This window comes from Kogia breviceps, chromosome 8 (genome assembly GCF_026419965.1).
Source record: "Kogia breviceps isolate mKogBre1 chromosome 8, mKogBre1 haplotype 1, whole genome shotgun sequence".
Classification (NCBI taxonomy): domain Eukaryota; kingdom Metazoa; phylum Chordata; class Mammalia; order Artiodactyla; family Physeteridae; genus Kogia; species Kogia breviceps.
Genome location: NC_081317.1, coordinates 86,578,635 through 86,590,239, shown reverse-complemented (window position 1 = coordinate 86,590,239; position 11,605 = coordinate 86,578,635). Strand labels below are relative to the sequence as shown.

Sequence of the window (11,605 nt, the reverse complement as noted above, 5' to 3'; positions counted from 1 at the left end):
GTTAAAGTATTGCTTGCTGTCAGCTTCCTGCCATCAAAAGGATGTGTTTTCTGTCTGAGGGAGTTCTGACCACTCATAACAGGGTATGCACTTGGCGTCTTGCTACTGCTTTCACCCTCACCCTGGTAATGAATGCTGTCACGCATATACCAAAATGTTAAATCAGCAAACACCACATAAAGCCTAAACTAAATAAGACAGCTAACTTTAACTCGGCTAAGGGGCAAAACCCTGAAAAGGTGGTTACTAGTAAACTCCTGAGTAGAAGGAAACCTGAAGAGCAGCCCCGGCTTCTTAGACGTATATAAACAGACACGGCGCCTCTGTTTCTGACTTACTACTTTAACTTTAAAAATCGCAAGTCATGCAGCTTTATAGTTTTACTGTGAACTGGTCCTACTTTTGAGCCTCAGCACGTCGAATAAAACATTAACTTTAGGCCAAACTGTTACCGTTTCTCTCATCTTGTCAAGAGTTGGCCTTGGTGTGCTGAAACTGAGTAAAATCCATTTACTCAATCCAAAATAGGCATTAAAAAGGAAAAACCCCAAATACTTTCTTATATCCTGAGAAATAAAGAAACAATGCAAAGTGAGTCCAAATCAGGGGTTATGACACCAAAGGTATACAACAGCTGGAACACAGATGGGACTGCCTATTACACAGTCACACAATGGAGTACAATCACTTGATCAAAAGGCAAGAAATGAAAATGTCGTTTGTCAATAGAAAAGGACTGGTAAAAAAGTGGTGTTTAGGACATGGATTTTCCACTTAACATAGAGGTATGACACCCCCCTCCCCACCCCATTTTGCTCATATACCATTATACTTTTAGTAACATTTAAGGTACAGGCATTATTCAGAAATTCCTCTTAACACACGGGTGATCAATCAACTACGGCTCTGGGTAACAACATACCACCAAAGTTTTTAGCCCAGACTGTCAACTCCCATCTTGGTTTCACACTTGTGTCTTTTGAACTATACCTGCAATCTTCATGGCTACAGGATCTTCGGAAACTGAAACCAGCCCTTCCTTGACTTCGGCCTGCTTTTCAGAGACCAGGGAAGATGTGGCAGGAGGGGAATACTTAGTTTCCATGGAAACCACAGGCGAGGAGGAGGAGGAGGAGGAGGAGGAGGAGGAGGAGGAGGAGGAGGAAGAGGAGGAGGAGGAGGAGGAGGAGGAGGAGGAGCAGCAGCAGCAGCAGGAGGCAGAGGGCTTAGAATCATGAAAAAGACTGGCCCACGACTTGGCGGGCTGACTCTGACCAGCAGGAGCGGTGGCTGCCGCAGAGGCCGGGGTGTCCGCGCGAGGGGGGCCGCTCTCGGCCTTGGCGGGGTCCGAGTCCGAGCTCTCCACAGTGTGCAACTCCACCCCGTTGGCAGCTGTGCCCTCACCCAAGGATTCTAGTACTTGTCCGTTAGTGACTCCAAGGTTCTCAGTAGTATCGGTCCCAACGGCAGGCTGAGCCACAGCTGTCCTCAACAGGGTGTCCCTGCTGGCCTCTGCAGGGAGGTGAGAGGGCTCCAAGTTGGCCCCGGGGCAGCCCTCAGGCTGCCCTGCAGTCCTGGCCCCGCTGTCAAGGGCTCCGGGGAAAGAACCAGCAGGCACGGCGTCGCTGACGAAGTCCGTGGTGTCCTGGGGGCTGCCCCAAGTCCTGGGTGTCCCCACGGGGGGCACATCACCCATCGAGTCCACATCCTCCGTGCCTACACTGTTGGGGACTGCTGGACCGGCATGGCCATTGACCAGGGCTTCTGTGGAAGGACCACCCTCGCCGCCGTCTTTCAAGTAACTGTAATATCCAGGGGGGCGTTTTTTCTTCTTTTTACGCTCCCTTTGTCCAAGACCACCCGAGACGCCATCATTCTCTAAAACTTCCGCCTCCACGTTAGAGCTGCCATCCAGGGCGAGGGCAGAGCCTGGGTACTGGCAGTCAGCTGAGCTGTAGTTCACTTCTTTATCGATGTCACTGGGGATCTTTCTGGAAGTCGTGCAACTAAGGATAAATTCCGGGGCCTGAGGATTCAATGTGCTTGAAATACTGTAGGTGGGAGTTCTCAGCAAAGCGCCATTGGGTTCAATTACTTCATTAACACCAAATTCAATTCTCTGACAGTCCTGCCCTTTGCACGGCTGGCACTCTGAAGCACAGAACAAACTTTAATTCATTCGTCAAAGTGGTTCGGGCATTGAATCTGCTATAGCTTACAGCAAAAACACCAAGCAGTAAGGGAATGCTTATCCAAACGGTATGGACCAACAGAACACCGCTTCCAGGAAGCCTGCCCACCCAGCACACACGTCAGGGAATGAAGGAGAGCACAAGCTTACCATCGGGCAGCTCACCAGCGGCCTGTGCGCCACACAGAACTGCTCCACCGTACGGAGGAAGCTCAACTGAAGAGCGAGGAGTCACAAAGAACTGATTGAATTCATCAGGGCTAAAATCTCCAAAAATATACTGCGGGTTGCGGAGGGCCATGGCGGCCCGTTTCAATGAGCCTCGGCGCTCGTCCGACTCCTCACGCTGCTTCCCCCGCCGCCGCCATCTTCTCGCCCGCACATACCCACATGACAGATTCTTAAGCAGCTGCTGTGCTGTTCCTGGACCCTACGGCAACTAGCCCAGGGTCCAGTAGAGCAACACCTCCGCCCAAATAGTGCCATTCAGGGTTCAGCCCCCTGTAGGAGCCTCTGGTCACTGAGTTCTAAATAATGATTAAGCTGTTGTTTCTTCTTCAGCATTACTTGGAGAAAGTATACCTGTCCTTAACGCTTCTCAGGTATAAAAGACCTATCTTCCCTACTTCTCTAAAGGATATAAAACGTTCAGTGAGGGGGGAGGTGTGGGCTGCTACATGTTTTCATTAAGGCTAAGCTAAGCGGCAGAAGACAAAGCCCATCTCCTCAAATTTCATCAGGGAGGAAATGGGCTTTGGGGTTGGGGGGGGATGGCGGGGGAGGGAGGGGGCACGATATCTATTTCTCAGCAAGAACTCCAGAGGACTGGTCACCTTTTAGCCAAAGCCAAAGGAAGCAATCAGTAAGAGCTGAACTATCTCCTTCCTTTCCCTTACACATAAGCCCCGAGTTACCCAAAACCCATGCCGCCAACACAGTACACAGAAAAGATACACTATTATTACATAAACATTTATTGGGGAGAATCAATAATCTCCACAAGGAAGGAGTTATTTCTGGATGGGAAGTCTTCTCCCTTGGAAATTCTGGAGACGTGTCTTCTGTCTAAACAGTAGAGAGGTGTCTGAACACAGTGCCTTCAGCAGTGCTGAGCGCAGCTGGGGGTGCCTGGCCAGGTTGACGCCTGGTGGGGGGGCGTGGGGGGGGCACAGGCTCCCTGTGGGACACTGGTGGGGGATGTTTGTGACACAGTCGCTGGTCCTTGAATGCCACAACTTTCTGGGGGGGTCTCTTCTTATCTCTGATCTGTCTGGTACTTGGAGGGTAACTCTGGCCAGCAGAGATAGCTTCTTGATGGCGGGACTTGATATTTGTCACATTACAGGAGGGAGCCCTGTAGTTGAAAGGACGCCCCTGGACAGGCTCTGTCGGGACCTGCACTTTTGCCTTTTGCTGAGTTTTCCTAAACTGCACTGGGGAACGAAGGGGCCCTTGAGAGCAGGTGACATCAATTACATGCTGACACCCCAGTTTCCCCTCTACGGACTTCCTCATGTCTGTCGCGATTTTCTGAGCTGCAGTTGTCCCAGTAAAGGCAGCTCTACTTTTAACTAGGCCTCTGTTCTGCACAGCTGATATGGGGCTGCCCTTTTCCTGGGCATCTTCTTGCCTTTTGTATTTTATCCCAGAAAAAAACCATTGCAAGAAGTCCTGCATTCTTTTTCTGACATTGCCTTCAGGAAGAGGCTGTCCCTTCTGTGATAGGGTCTGGGAAGACTTGCTCGCAAGTGTCTTCTTTAGTACCATCTCCTGAGTAGGGAAGCTCTTCCTCCGAAGTTGGGATGTCCCCAACCCTGTGTCCCCTCCACCAAGCTCTTCTGCCTTGGGCTCCAGAGGGCTCACTCTCTTTGCAGTTGGTGGGAAATTCTTATCCTGGCACCTCCTTAAGGCATGCTTAGGGACCCAAGGTTCCTGCTGTTGCTCCATCCCGATTCCTCTGTCCTTCAAATGGACATGCAGCACCCGGGAAGCTCCCATGTCCCCACGTGAGACACCCTGGGCATGAGTCAGTGAGGCCTCGTAAGTCAAGTTAGCTGAAGCAAGGGATGTGTCAGTAGGTTGGCCTTGAGCCTGGCTATGCTCCCTGTTCTCCTGTTGAAAGTTTAACTCACTGAACAGTTGTTCTTTAAGGTCTAATGACTTAGGATGTTGGGAAACTGGTAATTTGGGTGGGGGGCTTGCAGTGGTCACGGTAGTTTCTTCTTTGTTCTCATTCACATTTATCATTTGGGAGCTCCCTGGCTTGTGAGTTGTCAACATGTCACTAGTTTTTAATTGAAGAGTATCAAACTCCTCAGCCGTGACTACCTCCCTAGACAATTTGGGCATGGAAACAGGTTCTGACTTCTCCACCTTTTTGCCCCGTTGCATTTCTCCTTTATCACTGGAACTCACACTCTTATGCTTCGGCTCATATTTGGCCCCAGCTTGCTTTGCAAGCAGCTTTTGGGGATATCTGTTGACAAGTTGAGTCTGTCTAGGACCTGCTTTCCCTGTGACGCAGAGTGAGACAGGCAGACGAGTCTGTCTGGCATCCTTAATTCTCTGAACATCCTCTGCCAGCCCACGGTTGACATCAGAGTGTGATTGTCTCAGGACCCTCTGTCCTCCTTTGCCCCCAGGTGAGGTGGCAGGGAGAGAACGATCCAGGCCAGGGGTTGTTGTTGTGCCCACTTTGTCTCCATGGAGAGATTTAGAGCTTCCTCTAGAGGACTTGAAGCTCCCAGATTTGGAGTCTGCCTCAGAAATCACATTGGTTGAGGAAGGCAAGGTGGCATGAGACAAGGACTGGAACGAGGCGTCTTTCAATTCAGAGAGCCGTATGGATTCAAGGACCCTGCGGGGAAGGCCCCACAACATCCTCATACGAAAACTTTTAATATGGGCTTCCAGCATGTGTAGTGCACTGGAATCAACAAAAGTCAGGTTCTGGAAGGTATTCAGGGAGTGGGCCTCACCCACGGATGATGGCAAACTTCTCTGTTTTGTTTGGGTGTGGGATTTCACAGAAGCAAGCGATGTTTGCTTGATAGCATGCCATGAATTATGCACAGTCCTAGGGAGCCGACCCTCATTTATTTCCTCAAACTTCTTGATCAAATGTACTTTTAGGACATTTTCAAGTTGTCTCTGACCTAGACTCTCTGCTGACACCCTTGAATTTTTCTCTGAGAGACTCACCATCTGACTGTTTAGGTCTTTCTCAGAGTCATACCCCAGATCCTTACCTGAAGAACTCTTTGGGTCATTCAACAGGTGCTCTTTTGGGCCATTCTCTAGGCTGTGTCCCAGATCCTTCCCCGCATCTTCCTCTCGCTGGAACATTTCTGAGCTCCTCTCATGGAAGCTTCCAGTTTGGCTCAATCCAACATTTACAGTTTTGCTACTCTGACCCTTAGACACAGGGATCAGTGAGACTCCATCATTGGTCTCCGACTCAGATGCCTCTGAAAAACCATTTGGAGGCAACATCAGTGACAAAGACTCGTAGACTCTGCGGGGCAGGCCCCACCGGTGTTGGATGAGCCTCTTTCGAAGGTGATGCTCTAGTTTCTTCCAAAGTTCATCACTGAGAGGAAACTCCCCAGGAAGGATGGAGATTGAAGCATGGGCCTGGGGGGCCCGGTGGCAAGGAATGTTAGTAGCTGATGGACAAAAGTCTTCCCAAGATCTTTGGACCACAGAGGGTAAACCCCACACACTTTCCTGTTGTTTCTGCAAAATGTTCCATTCCAGCTGTTGAATTTCAGATGAGGAGAGAGACACTGACTCATCCTGAGGTCTGTGGAAACTTACTCCACAGATCCTAATCTGGGGTAGAGGATCAGATGGTATGACTGGGAGTGGGGATTGAGGGTCGGCCTGGGACTGGACCTGAGTGAGAGGTAGTGGCTGAGATTGAGGCAGCGTTTGAGGCAAGGGTTCAGGCTGAATCTCAGGCAAGGACAGAGGTAGGGGATCAGGAAGCACTGGTGATTCTTGGCCTGTGGAGGCATTCGAGTTTCTATTGAAAATAAAGATTGAGGAACTGTCAGCCAAGACATGAACAGCAGAGGGCAAGGACTCGCTGTGCAGAGATGGGAGACCCCAGAAGAACTGCATAGGTTTTTGCTGTAAATGGTCCTCCAGGGTCTTAGGATATGGCAGCTGCTGAGGCACATGCAGCTCCTTTGGTTTGTCTTTGCTGCTCCAAAAGGGAAGGCAGACCGCCGAGTCATGCTTATCAGCAACTGACTCTAACATTTTCCCTGAAGAATTTAGTTGGTAGTCTGGCCTCAGTTGTTCTGGAAAAGAATCTTTTTTATTTTCCTTTTCCTTCCACATCAGGAAATCGCTCCTCTTTTGGACTTGTCTCTCCAGGAGTGCCAGGACATCAGGGCTGAGAAATGAGAGGTTACCAGGCTCTACAAGGTTGGCTGCAGGGTCTCCCCCAAAAGAGGCTTCTGAAGAATGGAGGGCAAGAAACTCTTGATTGAAATCACATTGTGCCAACGTGGAAGGGAACAAGTCTTTGGCATGAGCTTGCCGCGAGGAGAAGTCTGAAACTGACAGGCTTGAATGATCAGTGCCTCTGAGTGTTGAAACACAAGTGGACAACACACCAGGGCTTTCTGGAAGTGAGTTCTCCGGAACAGGCTTCAATAAGATGGCAATTGACTTAGATTGAGTGGCAGATAAACTGCAGTCTGGCTGAGGTGAAACAGACAGAGTTGATGGTGCATGATGACAAGCAAAAGAATCGGGGTGATCCACTGCCTGGGACAAATCTGATAAGGGGTTGATATCTTGGGAAAGGGTGGGGTCAAGAGAGGAGATGGTATCCGGAGACAAAGTGGCCTCTCGTGGGAGAACAGGATCTGCTGTCTGTGTGTCATGTGGTAGGAGAGGGGGAAAGGCAAGAGGTTGGGGTGGGGAATAGTCCACTGGGAATTTGGAATCCAAGGAAGGAAAAGGCTCCGGTGCCAGAGAATGACCCAATGGGGAGGGTGAAAACAAGTCACCTAAGGGGGTCATTGGGTTAGGGGAGAGAGCGGAGGGGGGCAGTGGGGAAGGCTCAGGCAGAGAGGCTGGTGTTAGGTCTCTTGAAGGGACTGTTGAGGAGGCAGGGGACAGAGCAAACGATGACTCAGTCACAGGAGCTGTGGAAGTCAACGGGAACACAGAGGAAGTAGGATCTTCCAGGGCCTCTGGGAGTAGCAGCCGATTGACCTCAGCAGTTGCATTATTACACACCTCACAGAAGGGGTCTGGACACAAGAGTTGACGAAAGCGGGTGATGTCATCGTGCCGGCCCAGGGGGCTGCAGAAGACAGGAAGTACAAAGATGCAACCAGGACCAGAACAAACATGAGACCCTGGCAGGTCTGGCAAAAGTATGGCTGCCCAATGTATACTATCCTTGCACATTCTTTTACTTCCTTAATCTCACAATAAATCTTTTATCCCCCTCCCCAAGGCTTTCACATTCTGAATCTGAGGATTTTCCCTCCCATGTCAATCCCAGGCTTCACTGAGGCCCTAGAAATTCAAAGACTCCACTAAAAAGCAGGATATGGGAAAGAAGGTAATGTTCAGTCACCTTTGCAGAAGAGAAAGCACCTTCCTTGCCTCCTCTACATCGCTCTGGAAAGTTCTCCAACCTGGGAAACCAGAAGAGTGGTGAAGGTAGAAACAAGGAGACCTTATAGGAGGCTTAGTAGAGTGTCCTTTAGCGGTACCCTTGGTGGATTGGACTTGGAGAGCCCCAAGAACTAGGAAACAGGGTCACATCACATGGTCAATGATAATAATAACAAAGCTCAAATATATGTTGCTTTATCATTCACAAAGGGCTTTCATATGTATTCTCCCATGTGATATTCAGAACCACCCTTTGAGGAATATAGGTCAATGGTTATTTACCTCAAAGAGGAATCTGATCATCCAGGAAGTCAAAGGACTTTTACAAAGTCAGGACACAGAAGTTCTGACTCTTGACATCTCAATGGCCACCTGTCGGGAAACACCTATTGCCCAGGCCCATCACTGCTTCATGCCCAGCAATGAGCAGAGCAGGGAATCTGAGAAGTGTCTCAGGCTCTGACAGCCTTCCCACAAGCCTCTCCTCTGAGAACTCTGGTTTCTGAGAGAAACTGTATCTAGCAGTTGACATCCTCAGAGATCAGGGACCTTGGATCTCATGGAAAAGGCAGGAAGGGTCACCTTGGAGAGTTCAGGGGGGATAGGCAGAACCTTACCTTTCGGTGTTCCTCCTTTCCTTCTCCCCTTGGCTCTGCGCTGATGCTGAGAACAAAAAGAGAAGAATGAAGGGCTGGGGCTCATTTCTCTCACTCCTCTCTAGGAAACTCAGATATTCATTATCCATGAATAATATGACTCTGTTTTAATTAATAGAACTTTATGTTCCTTCCTTTTATCAATTTTAAAGGTTTAAAATGCTTTCGATTTTTTTCTTCTTTGACAAACTCAAAGAAGGACTTTTGTCTATGAGATCCACACTTGATAGTCTCAGTCAGAAGTCAACTGCCCAAGGAGGGCATAGCATCTGAGGCCAGCAGTCATGTCCACGTCCCTCAGATAGGACCCTGTATCCTGGAGCTCAGGCTCCAGCCTCTGCTCAGAGGCTCAGCATTGCTGCTCCGATCAGCCCAGCACAAAGGAAGGCTTTGTTGAGTGATGCCTGACGTGACAATGTACTCATGATCAAGCATTAGGGAAGTCTGTTCTCCTGCAGAGATCCCCAACTCTCTAAATAACCCAACCCAGGGCCACAAAATTACTGTTTGGGATTTTATCCTGGAGTCCTCCCAACAGTCAGATGGGACATGGGCTTCAACTGGGAGCCTTAGTCCTCCCTGAACCCCTAGCCCTGGCTGGCTTCTTTTCCTAGGAGGATGATGTTCTATCCTCTCCTTGAGCTTCCCATCTTAGGTGTCTCTCTGAGCCAACCAAACTCATTTTAAAATGTGGGAATAGAAATGGAAACAACAATAAAGAATCTCTGGGCTTCCCTGGTGGCGCAGTGGTTGAGAATCCGCCTGCCAAGGCAGGGACACGGGTTCGTGCCCCGGTCCGGGAAGATCCCACATGCCGCGGAGCGGCTGGGCCCGTGATCCATGGCCACTGAGCCTGCGCGTCCGGAGCCTGTGCTCCGCAACGGGAGAGGCCACAACAGTGAGAGGCCCGCGTACCACAAAAAAAAAATTAAAAAATTAAAAAATTAAAAAATTAAAAAATTAAAAAATAAAAGAAAGAAAGAAAGAAAGAATCTCTGTTGGGGGCTCACCCAGGGTTGCTTACCTTTCGGATGTCTTTGGTTTTACTGAAGGTAGGTGAAAATGGCAAGCTCACCAGGAACCACAGGAACAGAATAAGCAACCCCAACCCGCACGGGATGACGAGGTTTGGGTCAATATCCAAGAATGTTGAGGCGAAGCTCAGACATGCCTCAGTAACGCTGTTCAAAACTGAGAGAGCATTCGGTTTTCCGAATTCCATCGTCTGAACCACAGGGCTGCCTCAAGTTAAATGAGCACTGAGCACTGAGCACTGAGTATGGGTGCAGTCCTAGGCCTGCATCACAAAACACTGAAGAGTCACAAAGGGTTTCTGAGTGTGCGGGAGGGGACAACATGGAGAGGGTGTGTCCACAGCCCCTCCTCCACCCACCAGTCCAGCAGACTGCCCCTGCTGGGCCTTCCAGGTCCCTCAGTCCTAGCCTGCCATCCTATTTTCCAACTCCATCCTTTCATGTTTCATATATTTACAGTAATGAAATTTTCTGCTTGTCCCATCTGTAACCCAGATACTACCTGGGTCCCCTTTACTGTTTGATAGAAACTTGACTTGGGTCTCACCAATTCCACTGCCTTAAATGTCTGAAATACTGTCTGGAATTTTTGCTTGCACCCACATATTTATACTCAGGATCATATATGTCCTTAAATCCATCCTTCCTATAGAATCTTTTCGCCGTACAAACCCAGTTTTAAAGAACTTAGAAGTTCTTTTATCCACTTTTCTGAATGTTGAATAGGGAATTTTGCTTTTTGTTGCAGTCAGCCGTTACCATCTTCAGTCAGAGGGGCTGACTCAAATCATGAAAATGAATAATTCGTTATTCAACATTCACGAAACTAAAGTTACTATAAAATAAATGTAAATAATTAAACTTTCACGAGACCTTGAGGATAAGTCTGTAGCACTTATTTTTCTGAAGTTAGTGAAGCTTAAACTGCATAAAGACTTTTAGGACATGCTGCACACACACACACACACCCTTTGACAAACCAATCTGGTATTTTCAAAGCTAAGAATAAAGTGTTTTTGCATTTTATTCCAATCTTCCATCTTTTGTTTTGACCCTCCTTCTTCTTACTCTACCTAAAATACAGAGAGTCCCTGCACTCTACATCAATTTTCTAACATGTGCACAAATCCCTGTCCTAGTCAGTTTGGGCTGCCATAACAAAACACCATAGACTGGGTGCTTGAACAACAAACACTTATTTCTCATAGTTCTGGAGGCTGGGAAGTCCGAAATGAAGGCAACAGCAGCTTCTGTGTCTGGTGAGACCTACTTCCTGGTTTGTAAACAGCTGTCTTCTCCCAGCAACCCTACAGAAAATGTGGGTGAGAGAGCTCTCTGAGGTCTCTTCTATAAGAGCACTAATTCCATTCATGAAGGCTCCACTGTTATGACCAAATCACCTCCCAAAGGCCCCATCTCCTAATACTATAATATCATATTGGGCTTAGGGTTTCATCATATGAGTTTTGGTAGGACACAAATATTCTGTCCATAACACTATCCAAAGGCTGTGCTAAGTCCTCTGGTGGCAGCGTGGGACCTAGGAATGTCAAAGCCTTAGAGAAGAATCGAGTCTTGAGCAGCCTTACCTGATTATCCTTGTGGGCCCTGTCAATATAATCTTTTCTTAAGTGTGCCTTGCCACAAAGGTTGCGAAGCTCTGCTCTATATAATCATCCCCATAAATCTTTGAAAATCAACTACCTGCCACGCTTTTTTTCAGGCTCCTCTTGTCAGGTTTAAATAATCCCAGTATTTCCCTCCCCTCTTCCTACATCTTCCTTTCTAAACTCCTTATCTTCATGATAGCTGTTCTCTGAACTGTCTCCTAATTTCTCATGTCTTTCTTAAACTGTGATGCCCTTTATTTGACACCCATGGCCTAGCACAATTACTTGATCTCCTGTGAAAGGGTTAGACAGCCTTCAAAGCCACAGAGTCTTCTTTCAGTTATGCAGGAACAGGTAACCTACCCTGAGGATAAAATCTGCCAAGAGGCACCACTTCCTCCTGACCTTGATATGCAGCCTCAGCCAAGTTTTCATTTAATAAATATTTACTGCTGGAAACTAGGAGACACAAGT

The 11,605-nt window shown here is 48.3% G+C and overlaps 1 protein-coding gene and 1 pseudogene across 1 annotated transcript; both read right to left on the bottom strand.

Moving 5' to 3' along the window:
* Nucleotides 1-964: 964 nt before the first annotated feature.
* On the bottom strand, nt 965-2,575 carry LOC131760830 (ubiquitin carboxyl-terminal hydrolase 10-like). Its single transcript, XM_059070927.2, has 2 exons — nt 2,342-2,575; nt 965-2,133 (listed from the first exon to the last, which is right to left on the bottom strand). Exons 1-2 carry the CDS (start codon nt 2,490-2,492, stop codon nt 965-967), a joined length of 1,320 nt encoding a protein of 439 aa, XP_058926910.2. The 5' UTR covers nt 2,493-2,575.
* A 626-nt stretch (nt 2,576-3,201) lies between these two features.
* Nucleotides 3,202-9,709, bottom strand: LOC131760828 (spermatogenesis-associated protein 31D4-like; annotated as a pseudogene).
* Nucleotides 9,710-11,605: the final 1,896 nt, after the last annotated feature.

Coding starts and splice junctions, on each gene's coding strand:
- LOC131760830 (XM_059070927.2), bottom strand. CDS start 2,492: ATGGCCCTCCGCAACCCGCAGTATATTTTTGGAGATTTTAGCCCTGAT. Junction 2,134..2,341: donor CGCTGGTGAGCTGCCCGATG/GTAAGCTTGTGC, acceptor AGCCGTGCAAAG/GGCAGGACTGTCAGAGAATT.